General features: G+C 46.7%; 1 protein-coding gene and 1 long non-coding RNA gene across 3 annotated transcripts in view; one reads left to right on the plus strand and one right to left on the minus strand.

The window, feature by feature from the left end:
• The window catches only part of LOC117365180, a 39,651-nt gene that overhangs the window by 135 nt on the left and 17,035 nt on the right, over positions 1–22,481 (plus strand). The gene's annotated exons all lie outside the window — the stretch shown is intronic.
• ASAP3 (ArfGAP with SH3 domain, ankyrin repeat and PH domain 3) overlaps positions 12,213–22,481 on the minus strand; it is a 78,824-nt gene continuing 68,555 nt past the window's right edge. Inside the window, exons 24-26 of one of the 2 annotated variants that reach the window (XM_033955248.1) lie at positions 18,947–19,106; positions 16,143–16,271; positions 12,213–15,292 (exon numbers count right to left, since the gene is read on the minus strand). In XM_033955248.1, coding sequence (XP_033811139.1) covers positions 15,218–15,292; positions 16,143–16,271; positions 18,947–19,106 — 364 coding nt within the window. In that variant the 3' untranslated portion in view covers positions 12,213–15,217. Of the gene's footprint in view, positions 15,293–16,142; positions 16,275–18,946; positions 19,107–22,481 lie in introns of both variants that reach the window. The other variant, XM_033955247.1, reaches the window with a different exon arrangement.

Here is a 22,481-nt window from a genome sequence, read left to right on the forward strand (position 1 = left end):
AGGGTGTACACTGTTTGAGATCTGGGTTTCTGTTCTTTGAAGGAAGGGAAATCTTCCCCTAAGGCAGGGGTGTCAAAGTCCCTCCTCCAGGGCCGCAATCCAGTCGGGCTTTCAGGATTTCCCCCAATGAATATGCATGAGATCTATTAGCCTACAATGAAAGCACTGCAAGCAAATAGATCTCATGCATATTCATTGGAGAAATCCTGAAAACCCCTGGTCCTTGAGAGCCAGGTCAGGTTTTCAGGATATCCACAATATGTATGAGATGGATTTGCATGCACTGCCTCCTTGAGCTGCAAATCTATTTCATGCATATTTATTGTGGATATCCTGAAAATCTGACCTGGCTCCGGCTCTCAAGAACCGGGGGTTTTCAGGATTTCCCCAATGAATATGCATGAGATCTATTTGCTTGCAGTACTTTCATTGTAGGCTAATAGATCTCATGCATATTCATTGGGGAAATCCTGATAACCCGCCTGGATTGCGGCCCTCGAGGAGGGACTTTGACACCCCTGAGGTAGGGGTTAAGTTGGGAGGGTGTACACTGGGTAAGATCTGGGTTTCTGTTCTTTGGATGAAGGGAAATCTTCCCCTAAGATTCAGGGGTAGGCAATTCCGGTCCTCGAGAGCCAGGTCAGGTTTTCAAGATATCCACAATGAATCTGTATGAGATGGATTTGCATGCACTGCCTCCTTGAGATGCAAATCTATCTCATGCATATTTATTGTGGATATCCTGAAAACCTGACCTGGCTCCAGCTCTCAAGGACCGGAATTGCCTACCCCTAAGCCTAAGTGTATGTTCCGGTAAAACAGGCAGTGGATTGAAGTGGCATCAGCCTGGCTACAAATGAAGACAGATGCCCCTCTGGATGGTCTCCATCTCGGGTGCTATCAACTCGTGCTTGAGTCCTTGTGACTTGATTGAATGGTGGATCGCAAAAGAAATCGGTTATTTTGTGCTGGTCCGGAAAGGTCCTCCAGTGTCATCCTCCCAGGGTCATTTTCAACGTGTCCAGCCATTTGGTTGCAGGTCGCCCTCTTCGCCTGGTTCTTTCGATCTTTCCAAGCATGATGTCCTTCTCCAATGATCTTTCTCTTCTGACGGTGTGACCATAAGAAGACAGTCATAACTTCATCATATGGATGGCCTAGCCCTGGTCATTTTTATTGATTGCTGGACGTTAGAGGGAAGATGCTGTCTTTTTGAAAGCAAATACAGTACAACCTTCCCCACCCCCAAGGCCAGATTGGCAGCTCTCCATCCCCACCCATCCCATACTTGGATCTGGTGTGTATCCTTTCATCCCCCTCTACCCCTCTGCAGCCAAATAATCTAGCATTTTTCCAGTTTTCCTCGCCCTGGGTCCACTTCATTCCAGCTCTCCTGTTAGTCCTCTACATGCAGCACAGAGAACACCTCTCCAGGCAGCTGAGCCTCTCTTGTGCTCCTCCCACTTCTGTGATGCAATTTCCTGTGGGCGGGACATGTCAGAGAAAAGGGCCTGTATGTCAGAGGGGCAGGTTTCATGTTTTCTCTGCTGTATATGGAGGACCAGTGGGAGGGGGAGGGAAGAGGTAGCTGGAGTAATGCAAGACCTTGGGGGGGTGGGGGTTGTTGGTGTGATGCCAGACCCAGGTTAGAGGAGGAGGGAAGGTGCAACTTCATGTGGTCCCTACCATTGGGTGGTACTGGGTGTTTTGCCAGGCTCGCTGAATGGAAACGATTTCTTTTCAGTTTGTCACATTAAACTGTGGGGGTTTGTCCTCTTTTGCATGCAGAAGGAAGGCCACGTAAGGTTTCAGTGCTGCTAGAAATAAATATTTGTGCAAGTCTGAGCAAAACCAAAAGTGGAAGCACACCTCAATGCCTATTTCCTGCTCTTAAATATACCATACCAGTTTCTTTTATACCACAAATTTCAATTGGGATTCAGTGCAGTTTACAAGACTGATACGGTTTACAATAAGATGGATGAGATTCAGAATAGGATTCCTGACAAGGGTCTTACTGAGGGCATGAACACTGGTCAAGTTAATATAGGCAGCTTAGGGCTGTAGTTATGTGTTTGAGAAGAGGTGAGTCTTTAGCCTCTTCCTGAAGATCGTATTTGTCGTAGATGAAGCAGGAGGTTGTTCCAAGTCTTGAGTCCTTGGTACTTGAATGCGAATTCATGTAGTTTCTTACGAATGACCCGTGCAGGTTGGGGTGCGTTAGTTTGAAACATTGCCGAGGTCTGGCAGTGAGAAAAGAGCATGCAGTTGTGATTTCTGAGCTCAGTCCTGTGGTGTCGCCATCGTAAATGGCCTCGTGGACCATGCAAGCTATCTTGTATTGTATCCTCTGTCGTTTTGGGAGCCAGAGCAGATTTTACAGGAGAGGGGAGATGCTGTCAAATTAGTCTGGCTGCCGTGGTTTGGAGGAGTTGCCATTTCTTGTAGTCTTTTTCTGCAATACCACTATATAAGGAGTTCCAATAGTCCAGGTGGGGGAGGAAGACTGCTTGGGCAATTGTTCTGAAGTGTGGTTGGCTTAGTGATGATCTGATTACTCTAGTTGGTGGAGGTGGAAGAAGAATTTTTTGGCTAGGGCATTGATTTGGTCCGTGAAGGTGAGATCTGAGTTTACGAATACCCCTAGTACTTTTAGGTCTCTCTCTATTTTGAGTTTTTCTCCAGTTCTCAGTACCAGGCCAGTGTGAGGTAGTATGTTGAAGTTTCCAAACCATAACATTTTGGTTTTCAGTTTGTTGAGTTTGAGAAAGTTCAACGTGGCCATGTACTGAGATCGTTGATTAGTTTCTCTGTGTGTTGTGGTGTCTTTAGCTGGGCACAGTAGGAAGATGTCATCCGCGTATGAGTACAAGTGGACTGAAAGATATGAGAGTTTCTTGCCTAGGGCGCTGAAGTATATGTTGAACAGGGCAGGTGACAGTGGAGAGCCTTGCGGAACTCTGCAGGAGGCCGTCCATGTTGGAGATTTGTCATCACCTTTTCGCACTTCATAGGTTCTGGTATAGACACAGTGCCTTGTATGCCTTGCTCGCTGAGCCTGAACATTAGGAGTGAATGGTCTACCGCATCGAATGCTGCAGAGATGTCAAATTGTAGGAGGACTGTTTGTGTGCCCTTGCTAAGGTACGATTTGGCCTATGATGTTAGTTCCAATAGCGGGGACTCAGTGCTATGCATGGATCTAAATCCATGTTGTGTATTATGTAGCGCTTCTACATTGTGTAGATGATCTGTAAGTTGGGAGTTGACGCAGAATTCGATTTATTTTGCTAGCCATGGGATTCCCACCACTGGTCTAAAGTGTTCAGGTTTGGATGTATCTTTTTCCGCTGCTTTGGGGATAGGGGTTAGGGCAATAGAGGATAGGGATTTGGGATAGTGACCTTGCTCTAGGCTTAGGTTGACGAGATTGGTTAGTCATTGCTTGAAGGTATCGGGTGCATGTGCTAGCAGATGGAATGGGCAGACGTCTAGTCTGATCAGTAGGTCTGAGATGGTGCTTGCGTTGATTGGGCTGAATTTATCCCAGCCTCTGTCGGTTGGAATGCCAGTTACATCATCTGCCATGGTATGGTCCAGTTCAGGGATAGGCAATTCCGGTTCTTGAGAGCCACAACCCAGTCGGGTTTTCGAGATTTCCACAATGAATAGGCACGAGATTGATTTGCATAAATGGAAGCAGGCCATGCAAATTAATCTCGTGCGTATTCATTGTGGAAATCTCGAAAACCCAACTGGGTTGTGGCTCTCGAGGGCCAGAATTGCCTACCCCTGGTCTGGTTCAATGCAGTGTTTCAAAAGTGTAGTTAAAGGAATCTCTGACAATTTTTATTTTGTCTTGGAAATAAGTAGCAAGGCAGTTGGCATCCAGTTGTTTTGGGCTAGGATCGGTTGTCAGCTCCTTGGTGGAGACAAGGGAGGTGAAAATCTTGAAGAGATGCTTGGAGGAGTTCTCTGACTGGTTCAATCGTTTTTCGTAGTGTAGATTTTTTTGGCATCCCTCATCTCTGTTTTGTATTGATTTACTTTCCTCCGCCAGAGGGTGTGGTTTTCCTGAGTCTGGGACTTTCTTCAAGTTTGTTCTAGCTTTCTCACCTCAGTTCTTAGTGTTATAGCAGGGATGTCGAGAACCATGGGTTGGTTTCCTTTTTTGGTTTGATAGGTCTTTCCAGTGTGATGTTGTCATGGAAAAAGAGACTAGATCCTACCATGCCACCATGGACTTGCCTATATCTGAGTCAGTGGTAGCTAGCTGGGCTGAAGTCTGTTCCCAGAATGGCTCAGGTGGTATTTTACCGTGCCATACTCACAGCGGTTTGATGCTAGGTTTGGTTTTGAAGGCTTCAGGGAGATTTAGTTGAAAGGAGAGCAAGTAGTGGTCGGACCAGATTGTCAGCTCCCATTTGTCTAGATTAATCAGGGGGTGGGCCGGGTCATCCGAGCTGAATGCTATGAAGTCGAGGCAGTGCCCCGCCTATGTGGGTCTTTTCATGAGGGAAGGTTGATAGGTTCAGTTGGAGTAGCAGGTCGTGGAAGGAGCGGGCTCTGGAGTCTGCAAGGTCTTCCAAGTAGATGTTTACCTCTCCGAGTAGCACCATGTTTGAGAATAAGGTCGAGGCATGGGAGATTAGATTGCATAAGTTTTTTTTTCTGCTGAGGACCAGTTACCAGGTGGTCTGTAGATCAACAGTAATCCTAAGTCTTTTCCACTCTTGTGGTTTGGGATGCTTCAGAGCATGTATTCTAGGAATTGGTCGGTTCTGTTGTCAATAAGACTAGGATAGGGGGGAGGGGTTATATAGAATGAGAAATCTTCCTCCCTTCTTCTGCAATCTGGGGCAGTGGATAAGCTCGTAGTCTGGTGGACAGATATCCTTTAGGATGGGGGGAGTCTGCATTGGGGATCCATGATTCTGTGATACATATCAATCCATGCTGGTGATTGATCATGAGGTCTCTCAGGACATGTGTCTTTTTACATACTGATCGGGTATTGAGATAGAGGCATGTGATGGGAGTAGTGTTCCATTTGGTAGTGTTGTGTGTTATTTGGTTAGAGTGTTTTATAGTTACGTTGTTGTATTCTCGCCTTCTGGTGGTTTTACGGGTAGGGTGGGATCTTTTTCCATCCCTACCAGTGATAATGGTTGGTGTCTCATACATCTCACTTGTGTATACTGTCGGTGACACTAGAGATCGAGTGTGGGGATCTTGGTCTTTGTGTCTGAGTGTTACGTTCAGGTGTGTTCTCATGGCTGATGGTGTCTCAGGTCGTGGCTTGAGTAGTTTGTTTGTGGCTCCTGGTGAGCCTTTCAAAATAATTTTTAAAAATCTCATATATAAAGCCGCAGAAGAGCAGCACCTCTGGTTTTGTCTGGAGATGTGTACAAGAGCCATGCTTACTGTTAAACCTTTGTTGTTGTTTTGTTTTATTTTTTAAGTTTATAAAGTTTTTGAGCCATATAAAGCAAAATTTAAAAAAAAAACTGTGTTTCACCATAACATAGCAAAAAGTACAACCAACATAACACCGTGAGTTCCACTTACGAAGTCCTGTCACTCTTCAGTACATGGCTAAACAATGCCTACTAGAAAGAGTCTATGAATCTAACAAAATAATTACTAAAGCATCCCCCTTTCCAGTCCCCCCTCCTATAAGGCCTAACAATCTCAAAATAGAGATGGGGGGTAGTGAAAGCGCCAGTGATAGATGAACATCCTAAAGTATCACAGGTTGAAATTTCGTACTCCAAGTAAGAAAGGGAGCCCAAATTTTATGGAAATGAGGGAGCCTATTTCTACGAAGGGCAGTTAATTTAGACATCAAAGCTATATGGTTAACTCTCTCAAGGACACCATCCAAAAGGGGACGCTCTCGCTTTTTCCAGGCAGCTGCCACTAAGAAGCAGCTAGCCGTCGCTACTTGAGCAATCCATTTGCGATGGCGGGTCAGTCATTCCGGAGGGGCGACATTCATCAAGCAGCATTCAACCAATTTGTCTACTGAGAAGCCCAATACCTCAGAGACAAAATCCATAACCTGTTCCCAAAACGCTATAATTTTGGGGCAAGACCACCATATGTGGAGAAGGGAACCCTGGAACCCACAGGCTAGTATTGTTCAGAGCCTGTTCCAAAAATAGCTTTTAAGCACACCGGGGTATAATACCACTGGGTGTCAGGTCAAAAGCGCGCCGGGACAAAGGCGCGAGCAGACAATTGAGCGCAGCGCGGAGGCGTGCGCCGAAGAAAATTACTGCGCGCCGAAGAAAATTACTGTTTTTAGGGCTCCGACGGGGGGGGGTGTGGGGGGGAACCCCCCCACTTTACTTAATACAGATCGCACCGCGTTGTGGGGGCGTTGTAGGGGGTTGTAACCCCCCACATTTTACTGAAAACTTCACTTTTTCCCTATTTTTCGGGAAAAAGTTAAGTTTACAGTAAAATGTGGGGGGTTACAACCCCCCAAACCGCCGGCGCGATTTGTATTAAGTAAACTGGGGGGGCTCCCCAACAAAAACCCCCGTCGGAGCCCCTAAAAACAGTAATTTTCTTTGGCGCGCGCCTCCGTCTTGCGCTGTTGTCGGCACGCGCCTTTGTCTTCCGTGTTGTTGTCTATGAACCATACCACTGGTACAGCATCTTATAGCCATTCTCAGCCATATGCTGGTGACCGAGACTCGTAAGAGAAATCCCAGTTGCCTCTCCTACACCTTAGTCTCATACAGCTTGCCAGTGGCATTTTCCCAAGCAATCTTATACTGCCTGAGCACTAGGATGGAGAGCAATTACTGTTAAACCTTTGTGCATATGCGCCAGGCACATTCTTCCCCCTATTCAGTTTAACTGTGAATTAAGCATACATATCATTTGTATATTGATGCTTTTGTGCTTATCTATTTTATTTGATGGTGTTGTTGCATTGTGGGCTTCTGTACCCAGTTTGGGCATCGGCTCCTTAATACATGTGGAAGAGATAAGTCTGATGGGTAATATCTGAATTAATCACTAGGGGGCGCCAAAAGATCATAAACACAGTCATTGCACCTTCTCCCTCACCAATCTGGTTCTCTGCCAGGGAAACTATATCAAGCTTCAACATGCTGGCAGCCAGTGCCTCCAGCTATAGTTCATGGATGTTTACTGCACTTATGCTGAAAATCCCAGCAAAGGGTGGGGGAAGTAGCCAAGAATGGATGTGGGACACCAGCAGGCAGGGAACCTTTTCAAAAAATATTTTCCTTTTATTTTAAGTACTAGCTAGCAGTCTTCCCTCTGTCCGAAGACAAAGGATGTGCACATTTATAAAAATCCATGCAATAAAAGAAAGATATAAGAATAGGCTGAAAGTGATGCATACATGGTTGATCACCAAAATATATTTCACAAAATTCAATTTCAAACATTCTTCAATGCTGAAGAACAGCTGCTCGAAAAGCAGGGCTGTTTAAAAGGCGTAAATCCCATTTACAAAAAATACATTTTCTCATCGCAAACACTGATCATATAAACCGCCCTCTAAAACTATATATTCTATAACTTGAAAACAGGATTCTTGAAAGCAGAAACAAGCAAAACACTTGGGGATCCTTTTACTAAGACTAAAATGCTAAGGCGTTCATTATATTCTATGGGCACCTTAGCCAACGCTAATCTTGCTTAATGCGCCTTAGTAAAAGGACCCATTGATGCTGCAAAGAAAAATCCCAGGAGGGGCTAATTTATGAAACTTTGTTAAGCCATTAATGTTGTTTAGTAAATAGAGCCCCTTGTACTTACCTTTCATCTTTTCTTTACTATGCTTATTGTAGTTCTCCCCATTTCCCTTACATAGCAGACCGTAATGTTTGTGTGTTTATTGTAATTAATAACTAAGACCTTGTTTTTGTTTGTAAATCGCTTTGAATTCATGGTATTGCGATACATCAAAATTTTAATAAAACATGAAACTTGAAAGACTTGATATTTTCAAACCGACTAGGCTCCGACAGACACCCTGTAAGAAGCAGCTTCTGCTTTTCGGATTCGCATCCTCCAATGTTTTTAGGTCCCTGTCCTTACTGGAGTCTCCAGGAATAAAGAGGTCTTCTCCTTGTGGAACCTGCCTCAGTAAAGAGCTCATTGCCCTTGAGAATAAATGAAGGTTCCAGAAAAAATGCGATCCTTTCTCCAGGGCTCGTCTCCTCAATAGATCAGACAGGATCTCTGGTACCAAAGGATCTGAGCCTCCACAGGTTTTCTCTCCAAACAGATTAACTAAAACCTGTATAAATACAGAATTCCTCCCCCAGCAGACTACAGCAAGGCTCCAGGAATACAAGGTTTCCCTCGAAAGATCATAGGAAGACGACGTCACATTGAGGTAGACTGCTCATCTCTAGAGCAGACTAAGAGCACAGTGCAAGAAAAGCAGACCTGGCTAGTTTAGTATAGGTGAACATCCCAAAATTTCTGATTTCTAAAAACGCACTTCCACAAATATTGGACGATAGCTTCCAAAAAGGGACCTAATTAGGTGAGTGTACAGGGTTATGGATTTGAAATCCAGGCAGTCCCCAGGTTACAGATGCCTGACTTAAGTACGACTCGTACTTAAGAACGCGATCGCGGCTTCATTTGACTTCACTGAGCAGTATTTCCAGTGGCAAAGACTCCTACACGTCTCCTGCAGCAGATTCAGGAATGACGTATGGCCACATTAAGCACAGTGTGTGGTTGTGCATGCTGTACCTTAGAGGGAACATGGTAGGGACAGTTGGTGTCAGGTCAAAAGCGCGCCGGGACAAAGGCGCGCGCAGACAATTGAGCGCAGTGCAGAGGCGCGCACCGAAGAAAATTACTGTTTTTAGGGTCTCCGACGGGGGGGGGGAACCCCCCCACTTTACTTAATACAGATCGCGCCGTGTTGTGGGGGCATTTTGGGGGGTTGTAACCCCCCACATTTTACTGAAAACTTCACTTTTTCCCAGTTTTTTGGGAAAAAGTTGTTTCCAGTAAAATGTGGGGGGTTACAACCCCCCAAACCCCCCACAACGCCACCGCGATCTGTATTAAGTAAAGTGGGGGGGCTCCCCAACAAAAACCCCCGTCAGAGACCATAAAAACAGTAATTTTCTTCGGCGCGCGCCTCCATCTTGCGCTCGGTTGTCGGCGCACGCCTTTGTCTTCCGCGATTATGTCTATGAACCGGGACAGTTGGCCCTTTTGTCAGCTGGTAGCAGAGGTAAGCAGCAAGAATCTTAAAATCTACAAGTTCTGAGTTACATACAAATCCGACTTAAGAACAGCTTTAAAAACATAACTCATTTTTAACCAGGGACTGCCTGTATAGAAATAATCCAGCCATTGTGACATCACAGATGAACTTGGCTCTTAGGCACTGGTGGAATGAGACACTATGACATCACAATATGAGCTCTGGAATGTTGCTACTCCATGGAATCTTGCCAGGAACTTGTAAGCTGGGTTAGCCACTGTTAGAAACAGGGTACTGGGATTGAAGAACCGTCAGCCTGTCCCAGTATGGCAATTCTTATGTGAGTCAAGTACAGGCAGTCCTCAAGTTACAGACGCCCAACTCAATTATGATTCGTACTTAAGAACGTGGTTGTGACTTCACTGAGCAGCATTTCCAGTGGCATAGACTCCTACACTTCTCCTGTAACAGATTCAGGAATGATGCCTGGCCACATTAAGAACAGTGGGTGGTTCTGCATGCTGTACCTTACAGGGAACACTGGTTAGAGACAGTTGGCCCTTTTGTCGGTTCATAGTCTTCGCACTGCCGTGGGGTGGTGGGTTTAGGGGGTTGGAACCATCCATTATAGAGTAAGCTTAACTTTGTCCCGATTTTTTAGGAAAAAGTTAAGTTTTCTCCCCCCCCCCCAACGGCAGCACGAAGAGTATGAAGTAAAGTGGGGGGTTCCCCCCACACACCCCATCGGAGCTCTTTAAAAGTAAATTTTTAGGCGGTGCGCTGGGGTCTGTCTGCGCCGCAATGTCTGCACACCGAAGTCTGGCGCACTTTTGTCCCGTCACCCTTTTGTCAGCTGGGAGCAGAATGTTAAAATCTACAGGTTCTGAGTTACATACAAATCCGACTTAAGAACAGCTTTAAAAACGTAACTCATTCTTAACCCAGGGACCGCCTGTATAGAAATAATCAAGCCATCGTGACATCACTGATGAGGTTAGCTCTTAGGCATTGGTGGAATGAGGCATTATGACATCACAATATGAGCTTTGGAATGTTTCTACTTAAGAACGCGCTTACGGCTTCATTTGACTTCACCGAACAGTATTTTCAGTGGCATAGACTCCTACATTGCTCCTGTAGCAGATTCAGGAATGACGCAGGGCCACATTAAGAACAGTGTGTGGTTGTGCATGCTGTACCTTAGCGGGGGAACACTGGTAGGGATAGTTGGCTGGGAACAGAGGGAAGCAGCAAGAACCTTAAAATCACAAGTTCTGAGTTACATACAAATCCAACTTAAGAACAGCTTTAAAAATGTAACTCGTTCTTAACCCAGGGACTGCCTGTATAGGAATAATCCAGCCATTGTGACATCACTGGCGCTCATTCATTGGTGGAATGAGGCTTTATGACATCACAATCTCACCTCTGGAATGTTGCTACTTAAGAACATGGTCACGGCTTCATATAATTTCACTGAGCAGTATTTCCAGAGGGAAGCAGCAGGAATCTTAAAATCTACAGGTTCTGAGTTACATACAAATCCAGCTTAAGAACAGCTTTAAAAATGTAACTCGTACTTAACCCAGGAACTGCCTGTCCTGTCTTTCTGTGGTACAACCAAAGCGGTTTATATTATGAGAAGTGTTTCAAGGTAGCTGAATTATAACCGTATAAATTCTAACCTCAGGACTGAAACATAGGCAGTGAAATGGGGAACTGGGAATGTGGCTCTATCAACATAGCATCAGCAATAGAGAGCTTGGGGACGGGGACAGGGTCAAACTAGTTTACTCGGCTCCTTCTACCATCCAGTGGCGCAGCGAGGGTGAGGCGCCTCTCTCCCCATGTGTGCACCCCCGCTTCCCTTCCCCCATTCCTCTAGTTCACCGCTGTAACAACTTCAACGTGCTACTCGCGACTCTCCCTCTGATGAAACTACCTATGCGCGGCCACCGGAAGTGACTTCGGCGGGAGAGCTATTGCTCCTGAGGGACTGAGCGCCTGGGATTGCCTTTCTACCCCATCCACACCTTGGCCGAGAGCGATGGCATGCGAGTGGTTAATGTAGTTGGTTTTAAAAAAAAGGTTTGGACAGGTTCTTGGAGAAAAAGTCCATAGTCTGATGTTGAGACAGACATGGGACGGTAGCATGGAATGCTGCTACTATTTGGGTTTTTGCCAAGTACTTGTGACTTGGATTGTCCTCCGTGAAGACGGGCCTAGATGGACCATTGGTCTGACCCAGTAAGGATAGTCTTCTGTTCTTAAGCTTAAAAGCTAGAAAGGCAGGCGATAGCAACAAAGGGGAGGAAGACGGATCATTCTAGAACAAGGGTTTCCATCCCAGTCCTTGGGACATACCTACGCAGTCAAGTTTTCAGGATATCCACAAGATAGATTTGCATACAATGGAACTAGTGCATGCAAATTTAACTCCTGAATATGCCTTGTGGATATTCTGCAAACTTGATTGGCTGGATGCAGTGGCGTAGTAAGGGGGGGGTGGGGGAAGGTATGCCCAGGATGCGGTCTTCCTAAGGGCATGGCCCCCCTCCTCCACCCCTTGCCTTCCCCCATATCATTTTTACTTCCCCAGCGCAAGGCTGCTGCCCGCATCGGCATTGGTGATCTCTCCGATGTCACTTCTGGGTCCCACACCTAGGAAAGGGACGTCAAAGGGCGAGCCAACACCAATGTGGGCATGCTGCTCACACTGGAGAACTTAAAACGGTACAGGGAAAGAAAGGGGGTGGACGTGGTGCGGTAGGGTGGGGGGAGGAAGAGGGCAGAGGAGGGGCATCCTTCTGGTCGGGTATGTTGGGGGAGGGGTGCCGGTAGGAGGGATTGGACATCCCTCCTGCCGTGGCTGTTTGGGGGGAGGAGGGAGTGGACATCCCTCCTGCCGTGGCTGTTTGGGGGGAGGAGGGAGTGGACATCCCTCCTGCCGTGGCTGTTTGGGGGGAGGAGGGATTGGACATCCCTCCTGCCGTGGCTGTTTGGGGGGAGGAGGGAGTGGACATCCCTCCTGCCGTGGCTGTTTGGGGGGAAGGAGGGAGTGGGCATCTCTCCTGCCAGCTGATTTGAGGTCAGGTACGGGGGTTCCCTGCTGCGGCCGCTAAGCCAATCACGGCGGGGGAGAATTTCCCCTTCCAATAACAGCTGAGCGGCAGGGACTCCCTGAAGCCGTGAATCTGTAATCGCTCACCCTTACGATGACGCCGGCTGGGTGTGTCTAATCTAATCTGGTATTTCTGAGTCGCTTATGCCTAAACAGGTTCCAGGCGACTTAGAATATAAGGAGTCCTTAGGGCTGGGTTGAAAACCCCCTGCCAGATCCTGTCCTGATCACCAGGGACAACTGAGGCCAAGCCTGCTGTTAATTTTTTTACTGCTAGGGATAATGGATAATACATATGCTGATTTTTTTTTTTTTATAGCAATGACAGGCAACAAGCAGGTGCATATGTGTGTGACAGAGGGAATGTACAAAACATGCTGTATGTGCATGGAGATGGGGAGAGGGATTATCTATGCTCTCGATGCTCTGTCCCTCACTTAGCACAGGGACATGTGTGCTTTCCCGACACCCCTGGCCACTCGCTCAGCATTGAAACAAAGGCGATACCAGTGCTCTTACTAGCCCTGTTCGGCCTTCCACAGCACCACTAGCACTGGAATCCCTCCCAGGCTCGTTTTTCCACTTCTTTAGAAGGTCCTCTATGGCCAGGCTCAGGCTCACGAGCTGGAGTAGCCTGCGACTCGGGACTTACTCTGCTTCAGCTTGTAATTATATCTGCTCTGTGTTATCAGCGGAGATTCCCTTTCCGTCCCCTGAACACATTTCAAGCCTACTACTTGAAAACAAGCCAAAATCCTGTTGTCCTCCAGAGGGCGCCAGGTTTCATTGTTCCAGTGTGGATAAAGTAGCGGAGCGGGCAGAGTAGTCCACTTTTAAGGTATTAAGTTACTCCACCAGAAACATATCTGCTTATTTTCATTGGCCTTTCCTTCCAGATGACCTCTCTACTGAAAAGCCCCGTTTCTGAAGACAGGGGAACATAAGCGGCCACATGCTTAGCATAGCAAGTCGGCATTTTAAGAACAAGTTGAAAAGTACACATCTGTTGCATGGCACAATTTCCTTTCCTCCATTTGCAGACTCGGGCACATCTCTTTGGGGGACGTGGTAGGGACAGTCGTGGCAAAGTGTGGATCAGTAGGGCAATAGTGAATACGAGGGTGGTGGGAGAAGAGAGCGGGGTTGATGGTATAGAACAGGAACCTATGTCTCTTAATCAGTGATAGGAGATGTATATTTATTTCAGCGGGGACTTTGGATATGGATTTTTCCTCCAGGAACTTGTCCAAACCTTTCTTAAAACCAGCTACTCTACCCACTCTTACTACATCCTCAGGCAACGTGCTCCAGAGCTTAATTATTCTCTGAGTGAAAAAAAATTTCCTCTTATTGGTTTTAAAAGTATTTCCCTGTAACTTCATCGAGTGTCCCCTAGTCTTTGTCATTTTTGGTGGAGCCATGGGTGCTTCCCTCCCCTAGCCAGCCCTTTGCCTTCTTCCTCTCTTACCCTCCCCCCCAACCCTCTTTTTCACTCTGCCCCCTCCTTTCATCTTCACACGGTCATTCTTCCAGCCCTTGCTGCAACACTGCTCTTCTTGTGCTGGGGTGGACGGGGGGGGGGGGGGGGGGAAATACCTCACCTCCATTTGATGGTGGGGTCTAGTTGCACCAGCAACTACGACTCACAGGGTTTTTTTTTACAGTTCTCCTGACATGGCTGGTTTTTGCTTTTGCAAAAGCAGATGCGCATGGACAGATGAACAGACAGATGGCAGTTCCTGAGGGTGGATTTCTCGATCAGTTAAGCAAAAAAAAAAAAAAAAATCACCTTATAAAAGATCATTTATATACACAGTAGCCCGAGAAGCTTCAGTTATTTCAATTCTGGCCAACAGGGTGTGGACAGGACCTGATTTGGGTAGCAATGTGTTGACGTCTATCATTGCGTTCCAAGGCGTTAGGATGAAACTAGTAGAGGTGGAGAAACAGGCCATACCTAATGAGTTAAAAAGTACCAGAAGCTGTAACAGAGGTTCCTTCACTGTCCTCGTGAAGGAAAGATTAGTCTCGAAAGCTAATCACTAAGTCAGTCCAAATAAAATGGTCTCACCTACAATTTTAACCAACCTTTCTTTCTACATCTACTTTGGAACTTTGACACTTTCAAATAAAGTCCATTTAGGAACATCGTCACTCCAAAGAGGTTTTTTTTTGGTTTTCTCTGGATTTTCTTCTTTGTGGATATTTTCGGGTCAATTCCTTTTGTTTTCTACATCTACTAACAGACAAACAGGACAGTTACAATACTTTTCTCACTGGGAGGAGGGAGAGGAAGAACAGCGAACGTCAAAGGTTAACTTCCCATAGACTCCGTCCCGGTCAGAACTCCAGAGCAGCAGCCCTTATAAGCCAAGCCATTCGTCACCTTCCCCACAACTGTTTTTCTAGTGTATAGGAGCGCAGCCAAGCATGTTGGAAATTCAAATCGCTGAGGCAACTTATAAACTTTACATCCACCCTCAAAGAATGCTGCCCAATTCTGGCCTGCCTGAGCTGCACTAGGATGCAGTCGGACCTATAGCGCTGCAGCAAAGGCTAGGTTTTGTTCTGAAAAGATCTGGCACTTGTTTTCCAGTTTATTTCACACAGGTTATCCAGACGCTCGGAGGAGAATAAAGTCCCTTGCTGTAGGCAAAAGAGAGAAAGGAGAAGCCCCTGTTCTTTCAGGCGTGGCGCAAATAGAATACATGCGCACTTAAGGCGCCGACTCATGTGGTTCCACTCGAGTACTACCCTCATCTCTTTGGGTGGAGGAACCCCAATTGCAGCAGGAGAGGGCAAGTCCTTACACCACTGTTGCTCTGGTAAGGAAGGAAGGCATCACGTCTGCTAGGAGTCCAGGCTAAGGCTGTAGGCAGTTAGTCATGTAGGAGCTGGACAGAATTAGCAGGGAACGTGCCCATTCTGGATATATCACCCTCAATGTACCCCACCTGCAAGACAAGAGAGGAATAAGGAAGCAGGGCCAGAACAGAGATGAAAGGACATCACTCCAGACCAGTGGAATAGTAAAGGGGGGGGGGGCGGGGGGCAGCAGACCACTCTGGGCACTGTCTTGGTGTGGGGGCCAGCCCCTCTCCACCCCCAACTCTCACAACAGTCACGCCCCACCCCGCATCTCTTTAAAATTCAGCGCCAGCGCAAGCAACAATTCTAGCAACTATTCTGGCTCCCTCTGAAATTACTTCCAGGTCGCGGGGCCAAGAAGTGATGTCAGAGGAAACGCCAATGCAGCTGCTCACACAGGTGAAAATTCTGAGGTACAGGGCTGGGAAGGGAGGGTGACGTAGAAGGAACAGGGTGGATAGGAAGGTGCGGGAGGTGCCCCTGCCCTGGGCACCTCCTACCCTGGCTGCTCCTCACTTCACACTAAGAGAAGGAAGGGTAGATATTTCTAGAATGCAAATGGAGGATTGATCCCAAGTTTTAAAACCTGTGCACTGAAGAGGAAACCAGAGACGCATGAGAAGTGCACGTTTGTTAAAGAAGAGTCCCATAACTGCACTAACCTTTCAACAGCGATGGTTCTGACCAGCAGAGTGAGAAACATGAATCATGACTAGGCCAGCTCCAGACGATGCTGGCATTAGCAAAACAGCAAGACAATGGGATCAAGCAGACGATGTGGCGACTGGACCAGCTAGAAATATTTACCAGTTTATTTTCTATATAACAAGGTAGCTGAACTGGTAATATTTTGGGGCTGGTCCAGCCACCCCTGTTCCTACTCTGTCACAAGCGCCTTTTTGACCCCTCGCTCTGTGAAAAGACTCCAGGACTCACCCAGCAGTGAGCGTCCTCTTCCTCGGTCAGCACGATCACCTCGCCCTTGGAGAAAGCTAGGTCGCTGGCATGCTCGCCTTTGCAGTTCATGAGAGCCCGAGCCCTCCTGTGCCTCATGGCCACCTTTGGCTGCTGAAAGGAAATTTGGAAAGAAATCACTGCTGCACCCAAAAGCTAGGTGGCTCCTAGCTACAAATCGCTTTCCCTCCCCAAGCTTCAAGAGGAACATCATAAAGAAACTGAAGACGAGGTCCTTTGGTGGGGGCACAAAATAGTAAACTGGTATTTGCTTTATTTATTCATTGTAGGTATTTAAATACCACCTAACAAAGAGGTTTACAATCAGGTACTCAAGCATTTTCACGGCCTGTCCTGGTGCGCTCACACTCTACCTAATGCGCCTGGGGATTCAGTGACTTGCCCAAGGTCACAAGGAGCAAGATGGGTTTGAACCCACAACCTCAAGGTGTTGAGGCTGTGGCATTATCCACTGCACCACTCTAGAAACCAAAATGTAGTAAAAGTGAGCCAAGTAGAGGACAATCAAGCCATTGTGACATCACTGATGAGGTTGGCTCTTATTGGTGGAATGAGGCATTATGATGTCACAATACCAGCTCTGGGAATCAGAGGCTGAAACTCTTCACACTATTTATTTCCTCAATTTTCTATTCTGTTTTCCCAGTGGAGCTCAAAACAGCTTACATGTACTTATTCAGGTACTCAAGCATTTTTCCCTGTCTGTCCTGGTGGGCTCATAATCTACCTAATGCACTTGAGGCAATGGGGGGTTAAATGACTTGCCCATGGTCAGAAGGAATAGCATGCAATTTGAACCCACAACCTCAGGTTGCTGAGGCTGTTGCTCTCAACCACTACACCACTCCTTCCTCCTTTATTATTTCTATACAAGGGACTATTGTGTGACATGGGAGGAAGGAGTGAACATCTATTGTCCATCCCCATTGAGGACAAGAAGCTAAAAATTACAGCCATAAAAGGAAATGGGGGGGTCAAATAATGTATCCGTTTTGAAAATGACAGGAGTGACTGGGAATTACTCCTGTCCCATTCTGATTATGGTAACCCTAAGGCTGGGGTAAATGGGCTTTGGGAAAGAGAGGGGACCAAAAAGAAATCTGAGGGTGCAGGAATCATTTGCAGCAGAGGGGGAGGGAATTCTTTCACTTCCTTGTAGTTTGGAGTTTCACTTTTCTTTGATGTGTGTTTTGTTTCAAATGACAAAACAAACCACAAATAAATAAAATGGAAATACTAAAACAATTTTTACGCATCCCCCCATTATCAAAGAATCCAGGTGGCCCATCAATGACCTTCTGATTCCAGGTGACCTCCCGACATCTATTCTAGCCCTTTTATAACTCTGGATTTTTCCAATTTATTTAAAATTAAGTTATAGCCCCCTAATCCATTTATTTCTTAGTGAACTCCAAGATAACACATATAAACAGCATAAACAAACAAAAACATACTTAGACATATTGACAAACAAAACTCTAAAAGTTGAGCTCAATACAAATCAATCCCTACAGTATGGAGGTTCTATCAAAGATGATCTCTTAATATCCTTTCTAAACCGCCACCCCCTCTCTATGTCTAGTTGAAAATCCAGTCCTGCGCCTCTTTCGAATTTTCCTAATAAATTTTCTTCTTCTCACAACCCCTCTATCCTTATATCTCCTTCCCTGCCTCCAGTGGCATAGCTAGGGTGAGTGGCGGCCAGGGCAGTGCTCCCCTCCCCCACCTTCTTCTCTGCTCCCTACTCCTTTCCAACCCATTACTGGGTGTGTGCCCTCCTACCTCTTTAATTTTCCAGGCACAAATATCTTCACAAACTTGCTGCCTGCATCATGTTGGCTCTCCATCTGACATCACTTCCTAGGCGCAGGACCCAGAAGTGACGTCAGAGAGAGCTGACACCGACGCAGGTAACGAGTTCGTGATACTGCTTGCGCCAGGAAAATTAAAGAGGAAAGGGAAGTGGCATGCACGGTGGGGGGATTGGGAAGGATCGGGGGTGGAGATGTCAGGTGCCGGTGCCCCAAGATGGCACCTGGGATGGACTGCCTCCCCTTACTACGTCACTGCCTGCCTCCATTTACTACCCTGTGGTTTCCCCTCTCTCTGAAGAGTTAGAGAGAATCACTAAGAACAACCTGAGGCCAAAAAGGAGTTTGAAAAAGAACCAGAATGGACCACAGGTATCAGTGCTGTGTTCCCAGTGCTTCAAAGGGAAGGCTGGCATTGGACCAGGTAAGGTACTGGCTCAAGGCACAAGGTAATAAAAGTCACCAAAATATCCAGCCTCTGATGTCACCACCTGTGATTCACCTGGTCTAAAGGTTAAGCGTTCTCTTCCCTCTCCCTGTGAGTGCAGTATTCCTTCATCACTTGCTTTATCTAGAGTCTCTCTCCTTTTCTCCCCACCCCCTGGTCCTATCTCTCTCTCCCTTCACATGGATGCAACAGAAGAAAGATACAGAGGCAGGCCAAAAGTCGCCTGTTGATGCTGCTGCCAGCAGCCAAGGTAAAGTGTACAGGACTGCAGTGGAAGAAAGATGGGGGCAGAGAGAGAGAGATCAGATTGGGGGGTGAGGAGAGACACTTGACCAAGTGAGCAAGGGAGATGTGCCGGACCCATGGAACAAATACAGGTGGGGGTGCTAAACCAAGTTGGCTTAAATTAAAGCATAATTCCTTCAGTCTGTCCTGTTCTAAAGATCTTAAAAGCAACTTGGAAGAATTGTAAGAGTGAGCAGAGGTGCCCTCAGCATGACTCTTACTGGTGCAAGTTTCCTTGGCAGGGGTACTGGGGGGTTGTTTTGCAGTGGAGCCTGTGGCTTGCCAAAGGAAAGGAGGCTGGAACTTCCAGGACTTGACGGTGAGAGACTGGGGCTGGCCGACTTCCCACCAATCCGCCGGTATGACTTTGTCCCTTCCGAACTGAAAGAAAAAAAGCATTGCAGATAATTCATTACACTTGGCCATTAAGTGATATTGCCTGCATACGCTGTTCGAGCAGCTTTAGCTCTCATAAAAGTTCTGTGCAGCTTATTCTAGGAAGACATTGAGGCCCTGATTCTATAAAGTCCGACTAAAGTTACGCACCGATATTGGTGCCTATCTTAATTGAGCAATAGGCTTAATCCATGCTCATAGTGGAACTCAATGCTTCATAATTGGATTTAACTGGGCTTATCTGAAAGTTAGGCGCTTAGATGTGCCGAGACTGGAATCGGTCCAGAGAATGGCCACCAGGATGGTCTCGGGACTCAGGGAGCTCCCGTACGAGGAGTGGTTGGGGAATTTGCAGCTCTACTCACTCGAGGAGCGTCGAGAGAGGGGAGATATGATCGAGACATTCAAATATCTCACGGGCCGCATCAAGGTGGAAGAAGACTTCTTCTTCTTCAAGGGTCCCGCGGCAACAAGGGGGCATTCGTGGAAAATCAGGGGCAGGAAACTGCACGGTGACACTAGGAAGTTCTTCTTCACTGGAAGGGTGGTTGATCGCTGGAATAGTCTTCCACTTCAGATTATTGAGGCCACCAGTGTGGTGGATTTTAAGGCCAGATGGGATAGTCATGTGGGATCTATCCGCAAAGATAGATAGGGAGGATCACTGGAGTGGGCAGACTTGATGGGCCGTGGCCCTTATCTGCCGTCTATTTCTATGTTTCACTAAAAAAAAAAACTAGGCACCTAATCCAAAGCGTCTACACTAAAAGTGGGCGTAGTTGGGGGGAGGGGCGGGTCATGAGCGTGTTTTCGAGTTAAGCGCCTTTTTGCGAATTAGGTGCCGTTAGATTCCAACATCTGCGCCTAACTTCAGATGAAGAAAACCCTGGTATAAATTAAGGATGCCTAAATATTAGGGCGCCAAGCATCAAGGCTTAGGCGATGCCGAGCGGTTCTATGTTTAATAGAATCCATGCCGATATTGGTTGCCTAACTTCAAGCGGACTTTATAGAAATCAGGGCCTTTGTGGCTTTTGGAAGGCTACACAGTAGGAAAGCGTCGCCTTTTAAATGGAACAATCACTGGAAGAGTTTGAAATGTAAAAAATCTACCAGACAGAGATAAGACGATGTGCTATTCATTTCGGTTCCTAGACAACGGCGCGAAAGACAAAGGCACGCCCGGACAATTGAGCGCAGCGCGGAGGCGTGCGCTGCTCAAAATTACTGTTTTTAGGGGCTCGGACGGGGGGGGTTTGTTGGGGAGCCCCCCCACTTTACTTAATAGACATCGCACCGGCGTTATGGGGGGGCTTGGGGGGTTGTAACCCTCCACATTTTACAGTAAACTTAACTTTTTCCCTAAAAACAGGGAAAAAGTGAAGTTTTCAGTAAAACGTGGGGGGTTACAACCCCCCAAACCCCCCACAACGCCCCCACAACACGGCGCGATGTCTATTAAGTAAAGTGGGGGGGTTCCCCTCCCACGCCCCCCCGTCGGAGCCCTAAAAACAGTAAGTTTGAGCGGCGCGCGCCTCCCCGCTGCGCTCATTTGTCTGGGCGCGCCTTTGTCCCGGCGCGCTTTTGACCCGACACCATTAATTTCTACTCTCTTTTCTGTTTCACCTTTGCATCTCATAACTGAACAGCGCAACAAAAATATGGCGCTAATTTTTAAATTATTGCAAGTTTCGGCTACAGCACAAATTTTGCTTATCGAGAGCCCTTTAATGAGGGAGGGGTGGCAGGCTGTGGGCAGCAGCCTGTCTCTCTACAGTCCCAAGGAGCTACCTCTCTGCCCCCAAGGCACACACTCTGCCACCAGTCAATCGGATCAAAAGTGGAGTTTGTCAGCGCCATCGCAGCTCTCCATACTCTATAACTCTGCTTGTATTGTTCTAGCATTATCAAGAGCAAAAGTGGAAATGTCCAATCAGAATGGTGCACAAAAAGTGTCTTTCAACTCATCTGATAAATCCAAATGTCTTTATTCATCCATCCGTCTTGGTTTGTAGCGTCACAAGATTCGGAGCAACGGTTTGATCGTTGTGTTTTGGGGCATATTTATCCAATTGATACCCAAAGACTCCTGATGCAGGCCGGGTGACCGAAACATGATCATGTCGAATCATTGAGTTACTTTGGATGAATGAGTTATTTTGGATGAATAAAGACATTTGGATTTATCAGATGAGTTGAGAGACACTTTTTGTGCACCATTCTGATTGGACATTTCCACTTTTGCTCTTGCTTGTTTGATTTTTGTGGATTTGTTTCCCCTGTTTTAGTGTGTTGTTCTAGAATTATACCAGGATTCCCTTTTTACTAAACCCCCCTTTTTACTAAACCGCGATATTAGTGCAGGGCGCTGCGCTGGATGCTCCACGCTGCTCCTGACGCTCATAGGAACTCTATGAGCATCGTGAGCAGTGCAGAGCATTCAGCACAGCTCCCTGTGCTAATGACAGCTGTCGCGGTTTAGTAAAAGCAGGGGGGAGGGGGAGATATCTTTGGTTAGATATTTGCTGAATCCAGAAAGATCTGGGTGTGTCTTCTTTGCTTACATGGCAGGCTAAGCTGTATTATATCTATAAGATGGAAAAATGAACGGCTGTTGGAAGATGGAAACAAATTTGGGGTCATGTGCGTAACAAACTTTTCTGAGTGAGGCTTTTTTTCAAGGCTTAGCAGGGTCGCTCCCTTCCTTTTCATTTCCCCCCCCCCTTTGTTAAAAGTAAATATTGTTAAAAAGACGATGCTTAAAATAAAATATTGTAATATTGACTAAACTAAACCTTAAGTTTATATACCGCATCCTCTCCACGGAAGTGGAGCTCGGCACGGTTTACAGGAACTTAAAATATAAGAAGAGAAAGGAAAAGGTTTACATGAGCTTATATATAGAATGGAAGAGGAAGGGGGAAAATAGAATTACATGTTGTTAGAGAAGAGCCAAGTTTTCAGTTGCTTGCGGAATAGTTGGAGAGAGCCCAGGTTCCGCAGCGGGATAGTAAGGTTCTGCAGCGGGATAGTAAAGTTCCACAACGGGATAGTAAGGCTCCACAGCGGGATAGTAAGGTTCCTCAGCGGGATAGTAAGGTTCCACAACGGGATAGTAAGGTTCCGCAGCGGGATAGTAAGGTTCCACAACGGGATAGTAAGGCTCCACAGCGGGATAGTAAGGTTTTGCAGCGGGATAGTAAGGTTCCACAACGGGATAGTAAGGCTCCACAGCGGGATAGTAAGGTTCCTCAGCGGGATAGTAAGGTTCCACAACGGGATAGTAAGGCTCCACAGTGGGATAGTAAGGTTCCTCAGCGGGATAGTAAGATCATTCCAGAGACCTGTGATTTTGAAGAG

Source organism: Geotrypetes seraphini, chromosome 8 (assembly GCF_902459505.1).
Source record: "Geotrypetes seraphini chromosome 8, aGeoSer1.1, whole genome shotgun sequence".
Taxonomy (NCBI): domain Eukaryota; kingdom Metazoa; phylum Chordata; class Amphibia; order Gymnophiona; family Dermophiidae; genus Geotrypetes; species Geotrypetes seraphini.